The 27,696-nt window shown below is 33.4% G+C and overlaps 1 protein-coding gene and 1 long non-coding RNA gene across 5 annotated transcripts; one reads left to right on the top strand and one right to left on the bottom strand.

Moving 5' to 3' along the window:
• The first annotated feature begins 1,615 nt into the window (after window positions 1-1,615).
• Window positions 1,616-20,318, top strand: LOC127072562 (enolase-phosphatase E1-like). 4 transcript variants are annotated; one of them, XM_051013067.1, is made up of 12 exons: window positions 1,618-1,929; window positions 9,379-9,417; window positions 10,211-10,438; window positions 11,127-11,215; window positions 11,348-11,637; window positions 15,778-15,816; window positions 15,996-16,040; window positions 16,235-17,038; window positions 17,599-17,668; window positions 17,787-18,002; window positions 18,414-18,660; window positions 19,112-20,318. In XM_051013067.1, exons 1-12 carry the CDS (start codon window positions 1,855-1,857, stop codon window positions 19,259-19,261), a joined length of 2,292 nt encoding a protein of 763 aa, XP_050869024.1. In that variant the 5' UTR covers window positions 1,618-1,854; the 3' UTR covers window positions 19,262-20,318. The 4 variants fall into 4 exon arrangements, with proteins under 4 accessions (XP_050869026.1, XP_050869027.1, XP_050869024.1 ...); XM_051013069.1 differs by lacking the exon at window positions 10,211-10,438 and having other exon boundaries at window positions 1,616-1,929; XM_051013068.1 differs by lacking the exon at window positions 15,778-15,816.
• On the bottom strand, window positions 19,284-27,330 carry LOC127072584 (uncharacterized). The gene is made up of 2 exons (XR_007785532.1): window positions 23,614-27,330; window positions 19,284-23,105 (listed from the first exon to the last, which is right to left on the bottom strand). It is a non-coding gene; the product is annotated as an uncharacterized LOC127072584 (long non-coding RNA).
• Between the last annotated feature and the right edge of the window lie 366 nt (window positions 27,331-27,696).

Raw genomic sequence — 27,696 nt, 5'->3', positions numbered from 1 at the left:
GCAATGCCTTCACCCTTAAAGAATACATTGAGGATTTATCTTTCGAATGAAATATTGTCCCTTGTATAACTTATAGTTGAATTAAAATTTATATGACGTTCTAATCGTCGAGATAAGACATATGTCAGATATTTAACTGGTAAATTTATTGCTTCGGTTTGTTTCAGAACAAAAAAATTTATATTTTTTATATTACTAACCTCACAATTCAGCTGTAATTCCTGGCTTGACCCATACGTACGTGTATAAATAACTTCATGTGTGTGTGTGTGTGTGTATAAACTTATATACATACGTAGATTCATATCGTTATTTTTATTACTGTTTGGAATTTTTCCAATTTTATTTTCCTTTGTTGCTAGTAATTAATGACTGGAATTATTTTATTGTCCGTCATTATTCATTTTGAATAGATATGTGATGGGTGGAATTATTGCGTTACTCAATTTTCACAAATATTTTGTAATAAAATTACAGTCGACTGGAAACTCAATGATATGAAAATTCGGACGGAATTTTGGACAATTGCCTGAGATATAATATTTGATGTAAGAAGTAAGTACATATGTCTTCCATTCAACATATATGCGTTTATTACGTGTCCTACATAAACATAAGTGAATATGTAATATCCTTACTTCAAATGTTACAGCAGAATTTATTTTCTAACTATTTTTCTGAGATTTCTTTTTATTACAATTAATCAAATAATTTAATATTATAATCATATTATTAAATATTATAATATCTAATAATAAATATCTAATAAATGATATATTAATTATTATAATCATTATATATTAATATAATAATTGAATAAATCTCACTTTTCTCTCTTTCTCTCTCTTTAAAATTGATAAAAGTCGAGCAATTATTTTATATACATTTTTATGATAGATTTTCCATGCTTTTTTTTTTCCTTCGTCATTCTATTATTTACAAATATTAATAATAGGTTTTCTAATTTTGCAGCTTTTATTACGGAACATAAAGAAAACAAATTACATCGCTTTCTCTCTCTATTTTCTGGATTGCGTATTTAAAATATTGTAATCGTACAAACATAAAAGAAAAATCATAAAAGAAATCATAAAACAAACATAAAAGAAAGATGCTCGAAAAAGCTCGATCCCTGAGAGTTTTATAAAGTTAGAAGACCTTCGTGAATCAGAGTCTAGGTCTTCCGAATGTCATTCAAGGTTTGCATATTAGCGTGTTCAATGCACAAAGATGCGTTCTGTGTCACGTTGCATATTGCATATCTCTCATATACTCCTTCAAAAAGAAACAAAAAAGAAATAGAAAAAGAACAAGAAAGAATCGGTAAAAGAAAAAAGCAGCCGACTCAGAATTTCGAGAACTCGAGAAAGGGGTGGAGGAGGTTGAGGTGAAAGAGACGCAACCTTAACACGATTCTATTTTTTTCGATGCATCGTTCAAGCTTTACGCATCGAAAGGCGAAGCAATAATTTTAAACTCGGTGACTCTTTCTCTCTCTCTGTTTCGTGGGGTTGCGACGTGCAAAGACGTTGCGTGTGGGCGCACAGACGCGTCACGAATAAAAAGATGAAGAGGAGGAGGAAGAGGAGGAGGAGGAGGAAGAGGAGGAGGAAGAGGTAAGAAAAGCCGATCACAGCTTCACACAGAAGGGTCCGAATCAGAACCGTAAGAACCTCCATCGCGAACGCAGAGTCTCTTTTAGTCGATTCGTACGACGCACAACTCATCAACTCGTTCGTAAACGATAAAAACATATCGACCGATCGAAATCAATCATTTCTATCGAGATAATATCTTAGTTGATATTAACGAAATAAATTAAAAGAAAGAACGAAAGAAAGAAGAGGAGGCAAAATGGTTTACGAGAGCGACTTTTACACGACCCGACGACCCTATTCAAGGCCCCTTGCATCGTCCTACAGCATCACGGTCAGTATAATATGATCCTCTCTCTGTATATATATATGTGTATATATAGATATATATATATATGCATACAATTATATATATATATGTCCTAATACATGGGATTTTACCGATCGAGCGGGATCGAGTATGACTTAATAATGTTTTCCTGTATGCCAAACTAACTTTTTGTTTAAAGTATAGCGCGATTACACACTTAACCGGCCTAGTTGTCGCCAGCCTATACGATTCAAAAATCCGATTATTACTGTTACATACGTCTGTGTATATGTATATACATACCTATTTATACTCATTTACAATACAATGGTATGTAGACCCGGGTCAACGTTTTGCGCGATAATATAATATATTCCCCTTTTTTCTTAACGATTATTATCATGTATTAGAGTATTTCTTAGATGAAGTTTTATTTGCAAAAGTAAGCCTTGCGAATTTAATACACTTTTCCTTTTTCCTTCTTCTTATGTCGTCGTCGTCGTCGTCGTCGAGTCAATTTTATAGGAAATATTTTAATGATCGAAACTCGTTCGTTCCACGTGTACATTGTTGAATGATTAAGAGAAAGAAAACGTAATAAAACTTATAATAATGATTACGAGTTATAATAGAAATTAATATTCTAAATAACGAATTCAATTAGCGCGAAACGTTGATCCTTTTTCTGCTTCGGATTCAAATCAAAAACGATTCACGAGATATCGATCAACGTGACGATAAACGTAAACGATAATAATCGTTGACCGATCGAATTCGATGCATATCTCGAAGTCTCAACTTCCACACTTTACTCCGTAACTAAAAAAATAAAAAAAAAGAATAAAAAAAAAACAAACAAACAAACAAAAAATACAAAGACTTTTTATACTACTATTCACCGCTACTTTACCTTACCGCCACTACTATTTACTTATTACCACTTATTACTGTAACTACTACTTCCACGATCACTACTATCATTGCTATTTGTTACTACAAGACTTCCTCCCTCACTATCATCCCCTCCACCCCCTTTTTCACCTTATCCTCAACCTCTCTTTCAACTCGATGCGTGCACTTGGTGTCTCGAAATATGATTGTTTTATTCGGGCTTATCGATGGCCACAATCGAACGAATATCTTGTTAAAAAGAGACGAAACGATTTGGCCGAAACAACAGCCTGACAGAAAACATCCAGTTTACGGATTTGATGTTAATAATCTTGATGAGCTATACGATACATTCATTGAATTTACTTTCTTGTATATTGTCGATAGCACCACTTCTTACAGTGTCTGCTTGTTTGTCTCTTTCTATTTCACTCTTGTTTTCTTTCTGTTTCTTTTTTCTCTCCTTTCGTTTTTGTTTCTGTACATACACGTCTACATACCTTGAAATTCGTGAAATTGAAAAGGTAGAAACTTACGTGTTTTTACTTTTTTTTTTTCCTTGATTTATTTGTAAAGTCAGAGTGTGTGTTATTGTATAAACATTTATTGATTTTATTTGTCATATAATCGTTTCCTTTTTTTTCTCCGATTAAGGATGCTTCTTCGCGTAAGAATCATCAATGATTTGATCGGATCTAATAAAATGTATTTTCGATCGAACGATCGCAGAGATTTTCTCATAGCGTAGAATTATCTCGGCAAATCGTAATATTTTAAAACATTATAAATAGCGTATTAGAGAGCAAGAGAGTCACACAAGAGAATCTAATTATAGTGTCGCAGCCATTTTCCGGGACTTTCAAGCGTTAAACTTAGATATCTCGATGACCCGGCAAATCTTGGACGAGTCGGTAGAAAAAATGAATTTGGCCGACGAGTTTAAGAGGGAGAGACTCTTAGTTTTAGATTCTTTCGAGAAAAGAGAAAGAAAGAATATGAAAAAATAAAAAAGGAAAAAAAAGAGAAGAAAAATGTTTATGAAACAGCAAATATCGGACCGTTGGGACCGACGAAATTTCTCAAAAAAAAAAAGAAAGAAAGAAAAAAGAGAAGAGAAGAAGAAGAAACGATTATTATCGGAAGAAGAAAAAAATTCGTTAGTTTTTTAAATATCAATCGTTCATTCATTTTTTTTATTTTTTTTTACATATATACATATGTATACATATCTTTTTTAATCAATTTGTTATTGTTTGTCACGAGACCGATCGATTAGAAATTCGAACGTGTCTAGAGATTCGAACTGGCACGAGTATTCGACCTAAATTCCTCGACGTCTTTGACGATTTCGACGATGTTATTCTCTTCTCTTTCTATCTCTCTTTCTCTCTCTCTCTCTCTCTCTCTCTCTCTCTCTCTCTCTCTTCGTCGTTTATTCGCAAAGACGATAATCATGATCTAAGTAAAAAATCTCGAACGCGAGTACGAATTTTCCGAAGAAGATTTCCATCGTTTCATCATCGTTTTCGCTGTTTTCGGTGACTCTCTTTTAAACCGGCTCGTTCCTTCCGCAGAGTAGAGGGGATTCGTGGATCGGTGTTGCGTTACCGTGCCCTAATTTAGACACCGACGATGTTAGCCTCGACGTCGACGGTTGACTCCCACCATGGACTCTGCTTCGCGATTTCATCCTCACGGAAATTTACGAATGCCTCTTTCTTAACTGGAACTTTTAGCTACAACGTATTTTCTTTGTATATAGTACATATAATACATATGTACATACACGTTCGTTTTTCTCTTCACTCATATCTAAACTATATTGATCCAATCCTCTTCTACAATTTATAAGATTAGAACAATTCTCCATTTTTCTTCTTTCTCTTTGTTTATAGAGTAACAATCTTCTTTTTTTTTTATTTTTTCTTTTCTTTTTCTTTATTTCTTATGTTTTATTAAAACTTTGTTGATCTATGCTTCTTCCTTATCTAAAAAAAAGTTCGTGCAAATTTGTTTTTGCGAAATAATTTTCTAGATTAGAAAACAAAGATTCTTTTCTTTTTTTTTTATTCTTTTATTTCTTAATGATAATATTTTCTTTTTATCTTTCGTTTATTACTTCTTTTATCTATATATGTGTATATTTCTTTTTTACTTTCAACATTTTACTCTAGGCATTTCCTTTTTTTTTCTCTCTCTTTAATCTCTCATCCTTTCGAAATATTCTTAATTTTTTATCTTTAATTTTTTATTTAATTTTATATTTATCTTATAATTATTTCAATATTTTTCCTCCACCCCTTTTATTTTTATCGCCTCGCCAATTTATCTATTCTTTGAGAAACATTGTTTTGGAGCTTATAAAAAAATCACATGTATCGATTCAGCCGTAAAGTTCGAGCATTATGAAATTATATATACAAATACAATAACTATAATAATAATAATAATAATAATAAAATAAGAAATACTATCCTTCACCATGAAAAAAAAAATAATAAAATTGAATGCAATAAAAAGAAAAAAAATCAATATAATCGCCGACGTCAATGACGATTTCAAGGAAGATCATAGTTGGATTTAGAAAATTTCTCCTTCCGACAATAAATGATGTAATGAATAACGGAGGAAAGTGTTATGGAAGTGGAGACATCGAAGGAAGTTCAGGAAACCTTTCCAAAGGTACAAGAGTAAAAGAACGAAGAGAAGATAAAAAAAAAATAGAAGAAGAAGTAAAAAAAGGAAAAAGGAAAAGGAAGGTTTTGCGAGGCTTGAAAGATAGAGAAAGAGAGAGGGAGGGAGAAAAACTGAAAAAAATGAGAGAAAGAAAGAAAGAAAGAAAGAAAGATCCGCCATTGCAGAAGCCGGATTTGTTCCCTTGGGAGAAGGTACCGTTCGTACCAAGGCCATCCCTTGTACCGGAACCGTTCACCGTTTGGGGCCGCAAGAAGCAGGATCCACGTAAGGAGTTTTATCAGTACGTAACCCTCAAGGAGAAGGAGGGTGTCGTTCGAGGAAAAAATCTAGCCAAGGAGGAACACACGAGACAACTTTTAGAAGGTGGTACAGTTTCGAAGGTCAACTTGGATGCAGCTGCAGAATTGGCGACAAAAGGGCATGTATTTGAGAAGGGAGTGCTCTCGAGACCGGCTGGTTCGCATAGACATGCGTTTGCACCGGCTACTGGTCGTACTAGGATACTAATGGCTCTGCAGACGCCATCTTGGTATCGCTTTTGAATGCGCCAATTCGAATATCTTTATACTTTAATAACGATTTTACCTATCCGATATATATGTGTATATATATATATATATATATATATATATATATATATATATATATATATATATACACACATATGTATTTACTTATATTTCGATTTATAATACTTTTTTTAGTACTTGCCATAAAAGCTCGCGTTTTACTTTGATAATGACTAGAATTGACTCCTCTACTTCTTTTTATTTTCCTTTAAATGCATTTTACCAATCTTATTTGTCTGTTTGTACTTAAAAGATAGACGACGTTCCTCTTTTATTTTTCATTCCCTCGATATTGACTATGGCTTTTCACACTTTAATATATATCTATATATGTATTACACTGTGATAGAAAAATAAAATAATAGAAATTGGAGAAAGTTCATCTATTTCGAATTCGTTTCTCATAAATGTGTACCCAACGAGAAAAAAATAACGAGTACGAATTCGATTAAGAAAACAAATATACGATGTAAAGTTGATTGATATTTAATCTGGCTTTGAAATTTTGCCCTCGCATCGTGCAAAACTGCTTTTGCTTTTTTTTAAAAAGAAACCGAGACACCGAGTTTGCATCGGGTTGCGTTGCACACGCAAATATACACGGTCACGGTAAAACGACACTCATACGCTTATTTCTAATCGTAAGCGTCGTATAACAAACGCGTCTGTGTATTTCTTGGCAAGGACACGTAACGTTACTCAACGTTAACGTTTAGAGAGCATAGCATGCCCTGAATGTTTTTCGGCAAGGAGACATTATTAATGCATACATACATATATGTATATATATATATATATATATATATATATATATATATGTATATATCTCGACGAGCGTTTATAATTGGCCCCTACGTTGTGTGTCTATAGATAGATCTCTCGTTTCGACTATAGAAATCGATCAAACACCCTGACCGATCTATACTTTTCCATTAACCTAACGTAACACCTGCGAACATTTCTACGAGTCTTAACAATCGATCGGTTCAATCGGTTCGAGTATAAAAATGTAGAAAATATAGAGACGATAAAGAAACAAAAATAAAAAAAAAGAAGAATAAAAAAGAGAGAAAAAAGTCGATCTGTTAAACCTCGTCGGGGCAGGGATATCGAAGAAGAAAAAATTGGGTTCTTCGCTCTTGGAATCGCGCTCGATCGTTTTCGAGGAAAAGAGACAAAGAGATAATAAAAGAGAAAATAAAAGGGTAGGGGGAAAAAGAGGGTGTATAGAAGGGATTAGGGGGATGGGTGATAGGGGGCGGGATCACGATAGAGGACAGGAAGAGGGGTAGAAAAAAGATAAAGGGGGCTAAAATCCGTTGGTTCTAGCTTGTTGACCTTGTCTAACCCAAATCTATAGACGCCTCGGCACTACGTGGTTCGTGACTATCCCGAAGTCGGCGTGAGGTCTGCCCAAGAGCAGTACAGTTACGCGTACACCAACACCAGCTCGTCGAGTTCCTCCTCCTTGGCGGATCCGTACACTCGTCGTCCCCAGAGGTCTTCTTATACCGAGGAGAACGTCGTCAAGAGAGAAAGCGGACCGTATGGATCTTACTCGACCGAGAGATCCTCTAGATCATCGACCGGCGGCGGCCCTGGAAGCTATCATTCCTCTTACGAGTCCCATTCATCCGGACGTTTACCCGGTGGTACCACTTACCGCCATTTTTCCTATCGCGTTTAAATCGATGCTCCTTCCCAAAGAAAAAACTTCCATCCCCTTTTATCCATTTTTAATAACTAAGCAAATCTTTTAATAACACTCCCTTCTTACTCACACCCCTCCCCCTTTTTCTTTTTCGTCTTTGGCTCACCCAGTATATTGTTTACATTCTTGTTTTTTTCTTTGTCTTTTCTCTTTTGTCTTCTTCGTTTGCAAAATCCATATATCTATGCGTACTGTTACTATACCGTAGGCATTTTTTTTTAAAAGAAAAAGAACGGATATTTGTCAATCCGACAATCGCTATTTACGCTAAAATGTAGATTCCTAAAGTGGGACCTTAGTGTTTTGTTTATATTATATTGCTGCATTTAGAAATATTAAATAATAATAGTTTGCTAAATATCGTGTGTTTTTTTCATGCGTGCATTATTAACCGTTTAAACAAGTAGGTGTCGTAATATATACGTATATAGATATATGTACATATATCTATATCTATATCTATGTAACGAATGTATCGAAATAATGAGAAATACGAAAAAGCGCATATATATATATATCTATATTTATATATATATATATATATATACATATATACAAGTATATAAGAAGTGTAGAAATATGCAGATGCGTTATTTTACATTGTTTGCCAAAAATTTACAATCTCTTAGGGGAATAATTCTAAATCTGTTTTTTACTAAAATATATATGAATATACTCTTTTTTGTCATTGATCAAAAATTTATCGCGAGTATAACTATGTATAAGAAATAAAATGAATAAACGTATTATAATACCAACTAATAATAGAAACGATTCTAATAAATCACGACTCATCGATCTCGTTGGACACACAACGCGAGAATCGGCCAAATTACGTAGATACATTTTTAGATACACGACGCGAAGCGACATGCCTCCTCGCTGCTCTACTTTTCATCCTCCATATCTCCCCCTCACTCTCTCTCTCTCTCTCTCTCTCCCTCTCTCTCTTTGCTTTTCTTTCTGATCCCTCTTCTCTCTTTCTCTTTCTCTCTCTCTCTCTTTCTCTCTCTCTCTCTTTCTCTTTTACTCGACAATTAGCACGTGCGATCGCATTCACAAGAATAGACAAGAAATCTGAGAGCGAACAAAAGTTAAAAAAGAAAAAAAAAAGAAAGAAAAAAGAAGAAAAGGAAGAAAAAGCAATCAAAAAAAAAAAAAGAAAAGATGAAAAGAAATGAAAGAAAGAAAAAAAACAAAAAGAAAAATACAAAAGAAAAAAAATATATATACACACATACACACATATATATATATGTTTATATATATATATATATATCTATATTTTATATAAAGGGAAAAATCAGCAACCCCTGAAGCACGCGTTATTATGCCAAAGCACAATCGCTGCCAAAGTCACTAACCGAGTGTCGTTCTTCTTATTTTTATTTATTCTGCCTCCCATGTGACTCCTCGTCCCCATGCCGCCGCCGTCGCCGTCGTCGCTACCACCATCACCATCACCACCACTACCAACATCACCATTGCCACTATGACCATCGACATCGTAATCGGCGCTACCACTTCCGTTTCTGGAAATCGTCGATAAATCTATAAATTACAACCGACACTATCGTATCGAACTTATGCTTGTACGGACGAAAGACTACCCCTGTTGTCCTACCACTCTCTGCTGTCATTCAGGTAAGTGTCGTTGTGCAAAAAATGATTCCAGCACAATTTCCTAGGATCTTTCCTAATTTCAAAAAAAAAGAAAAGAAAAGAAAAAAACATATCGAAAAATATTTTCAGAACGAAAAATATTTTACGAACGTAAATGTTTTTCTACGAGTCTCTTGAAATCAATACCTCTTTATTTTGTTCGGATATAATTAAACAATCCAAAGGATACACTGTTTCATTGATTCGACTTTGTAAATATGTACCTATATTTAACTTTATTATTAGACAAAGAATTTCAAATTCGATAGAGGAAAAAGACGCTTGTGAATTTGAAGAGGCTCAGTATGCGATATATCCCATTGCCAATGTCTAATTATATACGAGCTTACATATAGGCTTCTATTGATAACTACGCAACGCAAATAATGCCGAATGTTAATCAAACGATCGCAAATAACGACGCTTTTTCGCTCGCACTCATCGACGTTTCATGCTCGTATCATCATCGATTGATGTATCAATTTTTTAACCGATTATCATCGATCATTTAATTGCTGGCTTTTAAACGTAATACCATATGTACAGCACAGCGAATGGTTTACAACGATGTGTATGTACGCGCTTTCATGCTTACATATATTTGTATAAATACATAGGTAGCTCCTACGTAACATCTTATCGTTAGATAAATACATTGCTAATGGCAAGAAAGAAAATTCGTAAAAAAAAAAGAAGAAAAAAAAAAGAATATATAAGAGATGTCGTGGATCGATGTAGATCGATCAGTAAAGAAGACAAATTGGTGTATATTTAGTTGAGGGGTTATCTTCCTCGAATGCCCTACATTGCGCACAAGAGGCTCGTCACCGTAATCCATTCACCGGTCCATAATGTTTACTACTCTGGCTCGATGATACCGATAAGAATACATTCTCGCGTACGTCCAAGTGTGATAGCTGCCGAACTCAAGAGGATACGCGATCTACCAAGGCCCTCTACCGAGTCTTACACCGAGCACTATTTAAATTCCAAGGATCACATCGTAAGTGAATAAAAGAAAGAGAGGGAGAGAGAGAGGGGGAAGAACAGTATCTCTCTCTCTATCTTTATCTTTCTCTTTCTTTCTCTCATCTTCCATATATCATCGATCATCGATCATCGATCATCTATCGTCATCCTCGTCGTCATCGTCGTCGTCGTCGTCGTCGTCGTCGTCGTCATCGTCGTCGTCGTCGTCGTCGTCGTCGTCGTCGTTATCATCGTCATCTTCGCATATTGGAATACATATCATCAAGTCATCTCACAATTCATCCAGATTGCGGAATCGCGTCGTTAGATCGCGTGTCATTTTTCGACGATGAATCTTATTACAAAATGGCAATTACATAAAAAAGATTGATTATCAGAAAAAGTTGTTCGATTAACACATGACTGTATAACTTTTTTCTCCTTTGGATCTATCCAATTTCTGTCAAGAATGATTTAATATCTATATAATTTATATTCATAAATAAATAAGTAAATAAATTGGAGAGATGAAAAAATCAAGTATATATGTGTATATCAATATATTTTTTTAACGAGTCAATAGAATTTATCGTTTTTTGAATATCCACAAATTTACGATGTTAATTTGAAAGACGTCGAAAGTCGAATAATAATATTAAAATAAATCTATATTCGTGTATCATATCGATTTCACGATATTATATATATCTATCTATTCGCAGTACTTCGACGACGAGGCCAAAGAAATACGTGCAAGGGTGGATTCTCTTCTACGACGAGTTCACGTCTACATACCGCGAGCATGTCCCAGGTATTTGACGAATTCTATAGAATGCTAAATGATAAAGGAAATTCTTTATCGGAAGATGGAAATTAAAAAAATAAAATAAAAAGAAACAATAAATAAATAAATAAATAAATAACGTCTTTTTCGAAATTTTAGCGACTTCGCCGAAGAAATAGTACCAGAGCGTATGCGTAGTGGTGATTATATTCGCCGACTGATATCCGGTAAGAACAATACAAAGAAGGATGCAGAAGCGGTTTCATGGTATGACGTACCGGAAAGAGGACATTTTGGAAATCTGGCATGCGTAAAGTACGTCGCTGGAAAACCTCAATCCATCAGGAGACCCTACTACAAAGTCGCTGATCTTCGTCCCTCCGACATCAAGAACGACGTTAAGTTTTTGAGCTACTACCAAAAAAATCGGCAGGCTGCTGCCGACGCTTGTGAGTAATCGATCTTTGACCTATGTAAATGCAGCAGCTAGATTTCTAAAGGAAAGTCGTGACGAGTTTGTCCTGTTTATGATATATAAATTCTCCATTTATTTATATATCTATCTGTCTTGTCTAACCCTACTTATATACAGGATATCCGATTCGAATCGGTTGATCGAGATAAAAAGCATAAATTTTGATAAAAATTCGTAATACTCGAGATGGTAAATATAAATGGGATACTGTATCACGTATTTGATTTGTCTATATCTAAAAGAACGTACTCGTTGTTTATAAAGTTCAAAGAAAAAAGTCTAAATGGCAGGACGATCTTATCGACGATCCTTATAGTTTTTGCGGTCTGACTTTAACGAGCGACGAATAAAAAAGCAGCGATCTCGATTAAAAAAAAAAAAAAAAGAAAGAAAGAAAGAAAAAAAAATTATTTGAAACGAGTAAAAAAAGAAAGAACGTTCGTACTTTCTTTCGTAACTCGTTAAAGATCAGAAAAGTGTCTCGGCTAGATGATTTTTGAGTAGAAAAAAGAAAGGAAAAGAAAAAGACGGCCGCGGGACGCCGTCCGTGTGAACCTTTTTTCATTTTATTTATTTTTTCTATCTTGTCTCCCCCAAAGCTCGTGTCTCCATTTTCATTTCTTTTTGTATATGTATTTATTTTATATGTATTTTTTTATTTTCTTTTTGGACTGAGATTGGCACCGTATATTAAATTGTCTGAGAAATTTGTCGTTTCTGCTGTGCCTGGCGATAATAATGATGATGATGATGATAATGATGATGATGATGATGATGATAATGATGATGATGATGATGATAATAATGATGATGATGATGACGAATATGCGTTCATTTGATTTTTCTTATCTTTTTTGGTTTTTTCCCTCCTCGTTATTTTTCCTCGCTCGTTTTTTACATTCATATATATTTCTCACATGTATGTATTCTATTTGTCACTGTTTTATACATTTTAATTTTTCTTCCATTTTTTTTTGTTTCCTTTTTTCTTTACATTTTTCTATTACCATCTCGTTTCTTTAATTTTTGATTTTACCGCCTTTTTTTTTCTTTATATATGTGTCTAATAATCGTAAAATAGCGAACGACGGTGTGAGACATTATAATTATATAATATGTATATTTTACGTTATTGTTGTTGTCGTAGTAGTAGTGGTAGTAGTAATATACATATATACTGCACACGTTACACGAGTAAAGCTTTCTTTTTTTTTTGTTTTCACTTCGATGTACCGTTTCGATCGGGAAATTAAGAGAGAAAAAATAGAAAGTATAAAAAATAACGATAAGAATAAAAATGGAAATTAGTAAAAAATTTAGATAAAGAAAAAAAAAAACTTGCGAAACGAAAGCGTACCTTTCTCGAAAGGAAGCCGATGGAATTACTACTGTGGGAATTCGTGTTTCGTTAGACTTTATGTATATTTGTGTATTGAAAAGAAAACGAGCGATCGGTGGAAGCGGTAAAGAAAACGAGATCGAGATCGAGAACGAGAACGAGATCGAGAGGAGAGTTTTTCCCAATGATGGGGACGCCGATGATGGTTGCGATGACAACGCAGCTTAAGAGAAAAGAGAGAGAGAGAGAGAGACAAAGACAGAAACAGAAACCGAGCACAGACAAACTGTAGATCCAACTGGAACACGCATCTGAGCATTTTTTTCATGCGATAATCCGTGATCGCATCGAAGCAGCATTTGCAGAAGAACAAGCAGAGCGATTTTTTGAACGTTTCAGGCAAGGGCTGGAGGGATCGTGTTCCAGAACTATACGAGGATCCAACTAAAGCCAGAAAGAAGGAGAAGGATAATGAGGATGAGGAGGAGGAAGAGAAGGAGGAGTAGGAAAATCGAAACGAAGAATGATCGACCTTTTACGAAAACTATTAATACTATTAAAACCGTCCTATATTTCTTTCTTTCATGATATATCGTATTATATATAGACGTATGTATGTATGCATGTATATACATATGTTTGATAGAGAATAATTTATCGAATTAATTGTCACGATTAGAAAAATGTTCTCTACGCGATTATGATAACAAGAGATAGATATATTTGATAAAATATATATATAGATATATGTTAATATTATTATTATTATTATTATTATTATTATTGTTATTGTTATTATTATTTATTTATTTATTTATTTATTTATTTGTGTAACTCCTCGATATCGAGTTACATTCTTCTATAGGTCCGTGATCATTTTCATTTATTTATTATTCATATCGTATTTATTATTATTAATCTAAGAAATAGAGAGGGCAAAGTATATTATAGTGAAAGAAATATTATTAAATTATCGCACGAAACCTGTAACATCGCAAATCGTTAATACACATGATTACGCATATCGGAGACACGTTTCATTTCTTTTCTTTTCTTTTTTTTTTCTTTTTCTTTTTCTTCAAGCGTATCATCGCACGAAATCAACAAAAAAAAAGAAAACAGTTCTATTATTTAATAGTTTTTGTTAGAGAAGAAAGCGTGGGATAACAAAAGAAAAATAAAAAAATGTGTCGATCACTTATTTTCTCTGGATATATCTAATTCGAAAGAAATTTAATTTCGATTTAATGTCGCCTAATGAAACGAATCCGATCCAATAATTCGAGGTAAGCGTTCTATAAACATGCTTCGCAAATTTTAATATAGATTTAATATCGATATCGTAAGAGCCCAAGGAAAAAGCTAGCTATCGAGAGTGTCTTGAGTGATCATTGTGGTGATCATTATATCTGCAAATGGAGGAACAATTTGTCAGTTGTTACAGTTAATTCTAACACGATGATACGTTTAAATAAATTTGCGTGTATGTATTGAGTCTTTCAAATGCGAACGGAAAAGAAAGCAGCTCATTAAAGAGAGATCGACGAACGTTATCGACGATTTTTTTTATTATTATCGCATTATCTTTTCTTTATAGGAAATGAACGAGTAACAAAAAGAAGTAAGAAAAATGTTTGTAAACGTAATCGAGCTGCTCTCGCGTCCGTAACTTTTTTTTTTCTCATCCTGACCGACGCGACACAAAAAAAAAACACAGGTTTAAATGCATTCTATTGATTCATCTGATTATGTCATTACGCATAAAGCTTTCGTTTCTACATACACACATATATATATGTGCTTATATTATTTTACATTATTTCAATTGATCTTCTGGCACACGTCGAGTGTCGCGTGAATTTTCACCACGATCGTTATTAATTCTTAATTACTATAATTATGACGAGAAAAAAGAAAACGGAGAACATAAACAAAAAGATCATACAGGAAGTCATTCGATCAATGATCTTCCGATCAAGACGATCTACGATTTAAATTAACGATTGGTTTTTGCGAATAAAAAAGCTAATACGTAATCGAATAAAAATCATACGTAATCTCGCGAGATTCCGAGACCTTTATAGCAATTAATTCATTTGCAATCCGATTCATTTGTCACACACCATCGTACACACGCATATAGAGTATATCACGAGAGTTTGTGTGCTGTTATTGCTGCACGCTTGAAATTACCTATCAAATTTCTTATATACAGGGTTGTTTTGACGACTCAGTGCACAAACTGTGAGGAGTAGTCAAGAGCAAACATTTTTTTGTCGGACGATATGAGATCGATGAGAACCAAGTTGTCAACGTAGAAACTGAAATTTATCAAGGAATATTTGCTCTGGGGCAACAACAGTTTGTACATTACATTACAGAATGATTTTCAAAAGTCAGTCGTGAAGTTTGTGTGAACATGTTCCTGTATGAACATAGTTCCTTTCCGGTCTCCATGTTGTTCGACGACCAATATTTACTTTGGTCTACCTAACAATTCCTCAACAATTTCTTTATTGAGTTTTTTAACGTCCTGTTATAAATCTAGTCCTGTATACATCCTGGAGAATTTGAATTGTCTGTTATTGCTCATCGATGCATTAATTAAATCGAAACATTTTAGCTTATATATGAATTTGTGTTCCACAGCCAATTTGTCGCAGCTTTTATCTATCGGTAGGCTCGGCTTTCGCTATTAAAACTGATTCATTCATTGAACTATCATTCGAGCTTTCTCCCGTTAAACGATCATTTATGTTTCATGTACCACCCCAGCACCGGATCAACCGATGACTGAGAGAGAACTCAGAAAGGGTTAGTAACTGGATATACGTATATGAGATAATTATTGCGTTCGTTCGTTCGTTCGTTCGTTCATCGGTGCCAACTTATTGTCCAAGAAATCTCAATAATGCTTCCATTCCAATAATCGAAATTATTACACTAATCGTATATCTACGTATCTGTGTCTGACATTCTACACAAAATTCTAGCCCGTGCCCTAGAAACCGAATGGAGCGAATCGATTGTGAAAAGAGGTAAGCTCAAATCTTATCAAAAGTGATTTACTTTAGTAATGTTTCTCTCTCTTTCTCTCTCTCTTTCTCTTTCTCTCTCTCTCTCTCTCTCTCTCTCTGAAATATATATATATATATATATTTCATACCTGATAATATCCCTTTAATACATATATACCTACGTTTTCCTACGCGGACTCCCTGTATACTCGTAGAAGTGAAACCAATACTGGAAGAGAAGACAAATGTCGCAGAAAAGAAGACGAATTTACCCGAAGAAAAGATAACCGTACCGGAAGAGAAGAAAACTGTAGCAGAAGAGACGAAAGCCGTAGCAGAAGAGAAAGTAACTGTGGTAGAAGAGAAGAAAGTTATAGCAGAAGAGAAAGAAACTCTGATAGAAGAGAAGAAAGCTTTAGTAGAAGAACCGATAAAGGAGGAAGTTAAACCAAAAGCTAAACTGGCCAAGGAATCAAAGATTAAGAAATCAAAGCAAGTGGAAGTAGAGAAGAAAGTTGAAACCAAAGTGGAAACACCCAAAGTAAAGGAAATACCGGTGAAGGAACCTTCAAAAGAGTCTGAAGAATTGTTAGCAGAACCCGCGAAGGAAAAAGAAGAAAAAGTAGAGGAGGAGGTAGCTACTACAGAATCTTTGGAATCTACTCAAAAGCAACTAGAAATCGTAGAGGAACCTCCTAAAGAGGAACCATCGAAAGAGGTGCCAGTCGAAATAGAAGTTGCAAAGGTTCAAGAATCAGAAAATCTTTCTGAAGAAAAAACAGAAGAGAAAGCAACGATAGAACCGAAAGTAGAGTCAACGGTAGAATCAAAAATAGAACCAACGGTAGAAACTGCTGCGATAGATACAGCAGAGATTGTAGAAGAATCGAAACCGGAAATTGCACAAGAAGTTGAAACAAAATCTGTTGAAGAAGCAGAGATTATCGAAGCTACTCCTACGACAGAGAATACCGAACTTGTAAGTGAAAAGGATCAACCAGAGGGTGAAACGGAAGAGGGTAGGTTATAAATCTCTCGATTTGGTCTATAAATAAATATCATTAGATATCGAAAAACACAAGAATTCAAACAATTTTTTTATTCTATGTTAACTTTTGCACGATTCGATATGTCTTGCATACTATTGATATTGATACATATATATATATATAATATAATATAATCAATGTCTCGAGTCTACCAAAAGTAAGATAATATCCTTTGTTGTGTTTGAAATTGCATCTTTGAGATGATTTATTATCTTTCGTCACGTCGAATTTTGAGATATGTTTGTACCTATGTGTCTAAGACCTAATATATGTATAGTCATATAATATATATTATTTATTATATACAAAAAATTTTATTTTGTATAAAATTGATAAAAATATATATGTATAAAAGTTAATAAAAATCAATGTACAAATTATATATACATATATATATATATATTTTATAATTATGAAAGTTTTATAAAAAAATATACGTATATATTTTTATATATAAATAATAAGATTTTTAGTTAGACCAAAAAAAAAGAAAAAGAAAAAATTGAGTACAATCAAGAAAATTCTTTCAGTGAAACAAAACAGACAAGATGCTGCAAAAAGAGCCGAAGAATATTTGTTGAAAGTTGCCGAAGAATCCAGGTAATAGACTATTACTGGCGAATCTTACAAAAAAATAAAAAAAAATTCAACGATACATAACAAATAAAAAAAAAAAACTTCTAACATATCTATTCATTTAATTTTTAATATTCTATAGAACCGAAGAAGAGAAGAAACAGGCTGTGGAGATACAACTAACAAAGTATGAGATGGAGGAAGAAAAAGCATGGGAGGCTTTGCAGATTGATTTGGATCGAAAAGCTCATCTTGATGAGATCCTTGAGGTAGAGAGGGCAGAAGCAGAAAGGAAAATTGAGGAAGAAAAATTAGAAAAGGAACGTACTGAGATCATTCGTTTGGAAGAAGCTGAAAGGTGAGAAAGAGAAAGACAAAGAAAAAGAGAAAGAAAAACAGAAAGAGAAAGAAAAAGAAAAGCAGAGGCGTATCTAAGATGAGGCAAATAAAACGTGCAATGCCAAGAGACCACGATGAAAAAGAGCTGAAAGCAATAGTACCTTCTTTCTTTCTTTTTTTCTTTTTTTTCGAAGAAAATTAATTAATTTGGAGAAAACGTGATAAGACTTGTAATTGAGGAGAACGAAGTCCTAACAAAAAAGGAAAAATAACGATTGGTATGAAGTGAATGCGGAGAAGGGAGAAGGGTCTACGTTTGCCCTAGGCACTCTTTACGCTAGATACGTCTCTGAAGAACTGGACATAGAAATTGCATCGGATTGAATTTTTTTTTTCTTCCTATTTTTCACGAACTTTTCCTCTTGTTCAGACAAATCAATGCTGAAAAGCTTCGTGCCCTAATGGAGGAAGAAGAGAGGATGCTTATCGAGGAACGCGCAGAGGAGGTTCGTCAGAGGCAGGAAAGAGAAGAACGATTGGCTGAAGTGTCGCTTGGCATTAGCGATGATAAAAAGGATGCCGATTATTCACGCGAGGATCAACTTTTTACCGAGATAACTGATCAAGAGATGGAGGAGAAACCGTACGAGCTTCCGCCGACGGACGAGGATACGAAGGTAAAAAAGATAAAATAAAAAGAAAAAAATGGAAAAGAAAAAAAGTACTAAGAACTTTTTTCTACGATCTAAACCGACGTGTCCTAAATTTTTTATACGGACATTATAATGATCTATGACGCATGTCAATATAATAATGAAATATAATCATGAAATATATATATATATATATATATATATATATATATATAAAATAATATATATATATTTTATTTTAATTTTTCTGTCATAATATGTTTTATAATAAATAATCAATTTTCTTTTTTTTTTTATTAAGATTCATAAAAATTTTTGTTTATTTTTTACATCATGATATATCATCATATCGTATCATCGGTCGAGTTGAACCGTCATAAATTAACAACAACAAAATATTTCTCTTGCTATAGATCAATTATAGATCTATTAGATTATATTTAATTTACTCGTATCGTTTCTACTTATTTTTTAGATCGAAGAAGAAAATGTGGTAGAGTACGAAGTCGAAGATATTTCCATGGATCCTTTCGTCGAGGAACCAGATGGACAATCTCGACCTGTACCCAGTGGAGGTACTGCCATCGTCGAGGAGAACTTTGAATGGCCTGACGAAGAAGCCTAATTTTTCTCTTTCTTCTATTCCCTCTCTCTCTCTTTCTCTCTCTCTCTCTCTCTGTCGTTTCCTATCTTCTATCGCGAATAACACCCTGTACGCCGGATCATGTTCCTTTATTACCGTAATATTCACTTTTTATTTTGTGCTACGATTAACATATTTTCTCTCAGCATATATCATCGTTCTTCCTGACATAATTAATAAGACTTTACGATACGATTTTAATCGATTCAAACGTGTTAAGTAATCGAATATATTATATATACATATATGCATATACATACATACATACATATATATATATATATATATATATATAAATCAATTGAACAAATTATTCGAAAAAAGATGCAACAAAAAATGACAAAATATAATTTATTGTTATTATTATTATTATTATTATTATCATTTCAAATCGTATCGTCAATTCGAAAACATACATACATATCATTCGCATATCTATTTATTTCATATCCGATACATTACATACATATGTACGTGTGCGTGCGTGTAATAAGAATGTTAGAGGGGGAACGCGCAGGATACATCTAATGCAACGTTCGACCGATCGTAATTATAATAATCGACCTGAATCACTGGTGTCAGCAACATCAATGATATCGGCGGTCCTTGGCATCGATTTGGAAGGAAAAATTTGTACGATAAAATTAAATTGTTAAATAATATCGTCGAACGTGGCAACTTAACGACGAAAGTGGGGAATATCATTGTGGGATTTTTATTATATTAAAATTTCAACTTTTTTTTTTCTTTTTTATATTCCCTTATTTATTTATCCTCGCGTTTTCTATACACTCGTTAGAGGATCGTGGACGAGTCAAAAATATTTTTCATTGGACGTTTAATCGAAATATTACATTTTTGACCTGTCGCTAATATATAAGGCAATTTTTAGTATTAATTTATTATACGAATATACATATATAAAAAGAAAAAACGTAAAAAAAAAGAAGAAGAAGAAAAAACAAAATGCTGCACGTCGTGGCAACGATTACAATTAGTTTTTCATATAGATTAATCGAAAGATGTAACAACGACAAAAGGGATATACATAATATTAGAAATATTTAGAAATATGTTTAAAAACATATACTTACATACCAAACACAAAAATGTTTTATTCTCATAAATATATTATAATTGGACTCGCGCGTTAAAGAAGCATAGAATGCGACATAACGACACGCTGCATTATAGGTACTCAAGTACGAATAAACAAGATGTAATAGAAATAACGAATATAGATTGAAATTCTTACAAATAGTTTTTTTTATAGCAAAATTTATATAACCGCTCGACGATCTATGTACAATGCTAAATATTTCATACTTATTGTCAGATAACGTTTATGTTATTTATAATAATGTTAATAAATATCTTATTATGAATCAAATAATTAAACGACTTTGCCTTCTTTTCTATTCTTTTCTAATGCATGTAAAAATTAAGATAGAAAATAATTAATTGAATAAAAAAAAGAAAGGAAAGAAAAATTTTGACACAATATATATTACGACACATATTTCATAACATTTACTGCATATACATCTATAATAAAGTTAAAATAATATTTCTAAAAAAAAAAAAAACCATAACTTTATATTAAAATCGCCATTGTCCTTTTTACGTAATTTTAAAGATTCGTCGATTTTTTTTCGTTAGAAAAAAAAAATGAAGAAAAAGGAAGAGAAAAAAAATGAGATACATAATTTGCATTAAAATAATTGCATATATGAGAGAGGAAAAGGAGACCTTCCGATTGCAAAGAGCTCTCGTTGTTTTACCCTTCGACCTTGGTTTAGACCAGTTACGTAATCTTCCTCGACTCTAGCTAAACGTCGTCGGCTTCGTTCGAATCGATAAAGGAAACTTTGGTACGATGACGCTTCTAACGTTGCAACGCTATGTGCTTCAACCCGTTACGACCCATTAGGGTTTGCGTCATTAAAAAAAAAAATTCGAAACGGATGACGCAAGTAATAACATTACAAATTAATTTATATTAAGTTAGTAGAGAGTGTACACACGCATACACACACACACACACACACTTTCATTTCATTTCCTTCGTTCAATTTTTATTATTTTGATTTATTTCGATATAACAATGTAAATATTATTACGATTTTTTATCGATCGTCGTCAGAGCTCTCCGGGCAATCGCTTTTGTTCATATTTGAGACGTAGCCAAGAGATTCGTCGGACAACGTCTCGAGAAATCGAGGATTATGCAATAGTAGATCCAATCTGAATAAGATCTACGTACATATGTACATACATATATACATCTAATCAATGTGGACGAACGAAAAGTAAATATATCGTAAACAAAGAGATAAATAAGAAAATAATATTATTAACGTCACATGGAAGATATCTGACTAAATATAACGTTTGAATACTCGTATCTTAGAGGATATAAGTAAAAGAAGGGTCTCCTCTTCCAATCGGCATAGTAACATTGAAAGACATAATATTTCCTTCTTTCAAAAGCTCGTTGATATCTCGAGAGCAAACTAATACCAGAAAATTCCCTTTTGAATATTTAGATATAGATACGTATATCTACATATGTATATATCCACACACACGTGTACAAAAATGTGTATATATATGTATGTACGTATGTATATAGATAGATATATGTATATAAAATATGGAACGGTCGTATCACTCGAAAAAGATGTGAGGGTCGAAATCAGGAAACGAATAATCATTCAGAAGCAGAGCCGATGAACATCGCAGAGGCCACACCGATGCGGGCATTATAATTTTCGGAAGTGAGTGCCAAGATTAGAGAGCATTGACGTCATTCTCGCGACAATAAAAAGAGAGATCCGTCCATAAGCTCGTTGCTACGCATCGCTGACAATGAATCGTATAGATAACGGCCTGTGGACGTAAGCCCAACGTAGAGACGTAAACGAGAACAGATATACGTGTGTATACGTGTGTATGTGTGTATATAATAAGTTTATACATCTATGTACTCTAATAAGTATGTAAATATGTATACAGGAAAAGTTTTAAAGTTATTGTTATAACTTATGATGTAGTATCGGAAATTCCAATAAATTTGATTTACAAGTTGAACACATTCATTTAGAGTGTTTGTAATAGCGAACACGTGTCGTTATCGAAGAAGAAGTATATTAAAAATATCTCTTTTATCTTAGTTCTTGGCTCTTTTTTTTTCGATTAATTTGTGTGAAAAATTTATGCCCATTAAACCGTCACGATATATTTGACATATTTTTATAATAAATGATATTCGTTCTTTCTCTCTCTCTCTCTCTCTCTCTAATTTTTTTCTTACTTCTATATATTTTTATATAATATTTTATATAATCTACACGAAAACAGAGCTGCCATGAAAATTATCTATGATAAAATTATATAATAAATAATAATAAAAGATTTCGGCATAAAGTTCATTCTTAAAATCAAACAATTTTTTTCTCAAAATTCGATAAAGAGAGCGAATAGAATGAAAATGACGATGAAAAGAAAATATTCAAAAGAGGAAAAAGAAAGGATGGAATCGAACGAATCGATCGTTACAACGCGACAAAATTATTCGAGCACGATTTAAGTAATTGCCATTGTCTACGCTTTATCCATTATTATCCACCTATTTTCTATATATTATGTAATAGTAATAGTGTACACAGATAAACATACGAAGGAAAGTTTGCGAAAGTTGCCGGGCCAACGGGCTTCGTTTCGTAGCTAGCAGAGAATAGTAGTAGAATCGGTGCGAGTTGACGTCAGTCCGAGGGCTGCGCTGGCGCCACGCCGTTTTCCTATGACGTCATTCGGGGGTGTACTTCTGGGGGGTGAGAAAAAAAGGAAGGAGAGACGAAGATAGAGATAGAGATAAAGAGAAAGAGAGAAGGACAGAGAGAGAGAGAGAGAAGTTGCGGGTTCAAAGTGGCAAGGTTCAAAGGCGTAGGTAATCAATAAATTTCCAACCACTTCATATTCAGATTTACATTTCAAAAAACACGTCGATTTATCGACCTCGTGATCGACTTGTTCTTTAAATTAAATATTTTTTTTTTACAAGAAAAGCATGATCATTACGAGCATTTATTTCTGGCAGATTCCAATTTTTTAATCTCATCGCGAATCAAAATCTTTAAAGGGGATTATAAGAAAAGAAAGAAATGTATTTGGAAAGGATTACAAAATTTGTTTAATTTTAAATCGATCGAAGAAGAAAGATAAATTATTATTTTGTTTTTTGCTTTTGTCTCGCGACAAATACGACGTCGAAGAGATCGTTTTACGCCACTGGTTCTAGCCGTGAAACGCGTGCCACCTTCGACCCTCTATACCTCCGCCATTTTGGTGCCAAGTTGCCGTTAGGTTCTTCATTCTCAAAGTGTAATCTTCACTTTGCGAGACGCTCCCCCCTTCGATCTCGGGATGACTGAATAGCGATAGATATTATATTTTATCGATCATTCGACGATTAAACTAAAAAAAAAAAAAGAAAAAATGATATAGGTACCAAGGAAAAAATAAAATATTCTTCGACGACGATTCATATTGATATCGAGTTCTCCGCACGATAATCCTCTTTCTGTGATAACTAAAAAAAAATAGATCTGGAAAAAAGATCCGATAATCCTTTTTATTTTGACTGTCGATGGACGACGCTTTTAGCAACTATTAGGATCAAAGCTGAAAGCTTAAAGCTTTTAAAGATTTTCAAATGAGAACTTAGAAGACGAGCTAAGAAAAGAAAGAGAAAGAATTTTTATCGAACTATACGAAGAATAGAAATTTTTATTTATGTCTATGTTCATGGATTAACAGCAAAAAGATATATATATATATGTATGTATATATATACATACATCTATATATGAATCATCAGCAAGTATTTTAAACGAAAACACCTTAAATAAATATCGAATCCCATCAATAAATAACAAATCCAATAAAAGAACCAATATAGATCTAGAAAACCATTCAACCATTATAACAATTAAACAATAGGTATTCAAAATACAATTTATCCTTCGTATACGATTCAATCACAGAGTCAACGAAACGAATTTTTGCGGTTAGCTAACCATCTCATTGAGAAACTATCTCTGAATTAGTTCGTTGCAATGGAATGAGAAAGGAACTAAAAGTCGACTCGGTAGGTTTGGTAGAGAGGGGAGGATTAAAGGGAAGATCGATAGGCATTGACGTAATTTTGAACATCGATAGAAGCTGCGGTAGGAGTTGGAAGGGAAGTGTTAAGAGAGAAGATGAGGAAGAGAAGAAGGTGGAAGAAGAGATGGAAAAAGAAGAGGAGGAGGAGGAGGAGGAAAAAGAGGAGGGCTCTCGATCGGCGTCGATCGCAATTTGAAAGTACGACGTAAGGTTGAAAGGTGCTATTTATTTATGTCCACGTGTGCAATCCGGTATGCGAGAGGGTCACGTGATTATTTCGACTATTTATAGGTCGGCGATGCGGTCAAGTAGCAACGAATCGCTGAAATTCCAGTGGATCTTCCTCTAAAGAAGCTTTTACTCTCTTCTGCCTGGAATATCCAAGTATTATCTTTTGAACAGGCACAAAAAGGAGGACAGGGCTGCCGTCTTTTCGTACGACGCTTGATACCGAGCCAACGAGAGATCGTCGCCTCTTCCGACCGATTTCGATCAACGGGAATCGGTCATACCGATATCGCTTTATCGACATTGCATGATCGATCGATATTTTATAATTATAATTCTTTCTTTCTGACCTTCATGATTTTTCATTCATGAAAAACGATAAATGTGCGTTTTGCGTGCGCCTGTGCGTCGTGTGCGCGTGTAAGTTCTTTGCGTTTGTTATTCTTTGATTCGTATCAGTCGATTCGTTTACATAAACGAATTTACGTAAATCGAGGAATGTGAAGAATTTTTCTTTTTTTTTTTTTTCTTTTTTTAATTTTTGCCTTTGTTTTCTCTCCCTCCTCTCTTTCTATCTATCTATCTTTCTATCTTTCTATTTTTATTTCTCTCTCATAAATATATAATTATTTCGTATAGATTAAATGAAAGCATATGGTAATGCTAAGAAATTATGAAACGCACATGTTATCTTTGAAACTAAAGAGAGTAAGTACGTCGATCGGTCTGTCTTGGAGCCTGTCTTGGAGGCCTGTATACAAAGCGTGGAAAAGAAAGAAAAAAAGTCGGAGAGGAAAAGACGTGGGTGGGAGAGAAAGAGAGAGAGAAAGAGAGAGAAAGAGAGAAAGAGAGAGAGTGGAGCAGCAGGGTATATGCAATCGATAATATCCACGGACAAAAATACTCTTCGGCGGCTTATAGACTTTCAGGGCTCACAAGCGCACTGCTATCGCATAGAAAATGTCGCTATCGAAATAATTTTCCAAAAATTTCATTTTATAATAGATACTATCATATTCAGATATTATCCATACTTGAAAAAAAAAAGAAAAAAAAAGAAATATCAATAATTATTCTTTTTCGAAACCTTACGAGCATTCAGTCAGGCTTGTAGTTCGAAAGAGAAAAGAAAAATTAAAAATTTTCTGAAAAAAAAAAAAGAAAAGAAAATAGTGCGATTGATTTTTGTCTAAGAACTTTTTTACCACTCGTAGTCCGAAATTTTTATTTAAAAAAATTTTTTCTCTTTTCTTTCATTCGAAATACGACCTTGATGTATGAATCGTTTCTTTAACCTCGATATCGAATACCCAATGTGTGTTGGTTGCTCCGCTAGAAAAACTTCTCAAGCGTCTCAAGGCTGTTTGGATATCTTCGTCGCGAGAAGTCAATGGAAAATTTGTATTTTGCTTGTTAGTTGACACTAACGCGTCTTCATTTTTCAAGATTTATGCGTAAATCACTTTAAAGATTTCTATTATATCACGACAAAACCCATACTCTCGTGTTCCTAAAGTTTCGAAACGGTATATATATACATATGCATGAAACGACTTCTACGAGATATGTATAAGCAAGATTTTAAGTATTCTTTGGCGTTAAAATATTTTCTTTACGATAGTTTAGTTATTCTATGAACGAGTAAGAAAGTTAGCCAATTAATATTTTTTTTTATTTCTCATATATACTTCGGTTTGTCGTCGTCGATTAAAAATGTTCTATTTCAACGATAACACCAATACTCTCTCGTTTTAATTATTCATTATTAATATTTATACGTATCTGATATAATTTTAAAAAACTCAATTGTCGGGTGTAATGTAATTTAATTTACATATAATATTCTTTCGCCTACGACAACAGAACTCAATTCAATGATTAATTATGAATATCTAAAAATATGTAATGAATTAATGTAGTTGCACGATACATATATCTATATAAATATGTAAATTTTTTTACAATTATTATTACTTATACTATGCGAGATAATTTCTCTAAAAGTACAATGCATACGTATTAATAAAATATATTAATAAAATAATATATATATATATATTATATACATATCACTTATCTTAGTAAAATTTATTTCGACCTAAACAAACGTAAACCAATTTGTCTAGAATCTGATCCGTCTCAGGCATCTTTTATTCCTAAACCGTACCTAGAGTCTGTACGTTAAAGCAGGTCAAGCGCATCGTTTTATACTATCGAGTTTTGAAACTTCGAACTAGCCTCTAGTAGCTTATTAACTATTGTCTATGAAGGTATCTATTGTTTGAAGTAGGTATTGTGTCATCGGTTAGAACAAATCGAGAAAAGGGCAATTATTTATTCCTTTTTCTTTTCTCTTAAAACATACATCTCCATTTCGTAACCCCAGTTCTAAAGGAAAAAGAAAAAAGAGGAGAAAAGAAAAGAGAGAACGCAAAAATAAAATATAAGAAAATCAAAAAATACAAAAATAACATTATTCTTCATTGGAAAAGTCGTCACGAAGTTACGTTTCATAGTTGATCATTGAACTCTTGTGTAAAAGATAAAACAGCTTCCTTCTTCGTTTTCTTTTTCTTCCTTCTTCTTAGAACATGCTTTAAGAGAGATGTATTATTTACGAGATGCGATTATGATCGAGAAATCGTATGACGATAGATAGATAGATAAAGATAGATAGAAGTATATATATATATATATATATATATATATATATATATATATATAGAAAGAAATAGACAGAAACGGAGACAGAGGAGAAATCGATAAGATATGAGAGCGATATCACCTTTGACGCACGTTCTTATCTACGTATCAGATAATGAAAGAACAAGATGATTTCATCTTCCTTCCAGGCACGTTAAAGAAAAGAGAGAGAGAGAGAGAGAGAGAGAGAGAGAGAGAGAGAGAGAGAGAGAAACGTTCTTTCAATTCGACAAGTAAGTACTATATCATCGTTGTGACGCACGAGATTTAATCGAACGGTTTTTCTCTCTCTCTTTCTCTCTCCCTCTCTCTCTTTCTCA

The sequence above is a fragment of the Vespula vulgaris genome, chromosome 2, assembly GCF_905475345.1.
Source record: "Vespula vulgaris chromosome 2, iyVesVulg1.1, whole genome shotgun sequence".
NCBI classification, from domain to species: Eukaryota; Metazoa; Arthropoda; class Insecta; order Hymenoptera; family Vespidae; genus Vespula; species Vespula vulgaris.
This window is presented reverse-complemented; position numbering and strand designations above follow the sequence as displayed.

Coding starts and splice junctions, on each gene's coding strand:
- LOC127072562 (XM_051013067.1), top strand. CDS start 1,855: ATGGTTTACGAGAGCGACTTTTACACGACCCGACGACCCTATTCAAGG. Junction 10,439..11,126: donor TAAATTCCAAGGATCACATC/GTAAGTGAATAA, acceptor ATCTATTCGCAG/TACTTCGACGACGAGGCCAA. Junction 11,638..15,777: donor GCAGGCTGCTGCCGACGCTT/GTGAGTAATCGA, acceptor GTACCACCCCAG/CACCGGATCAACCGATGACT.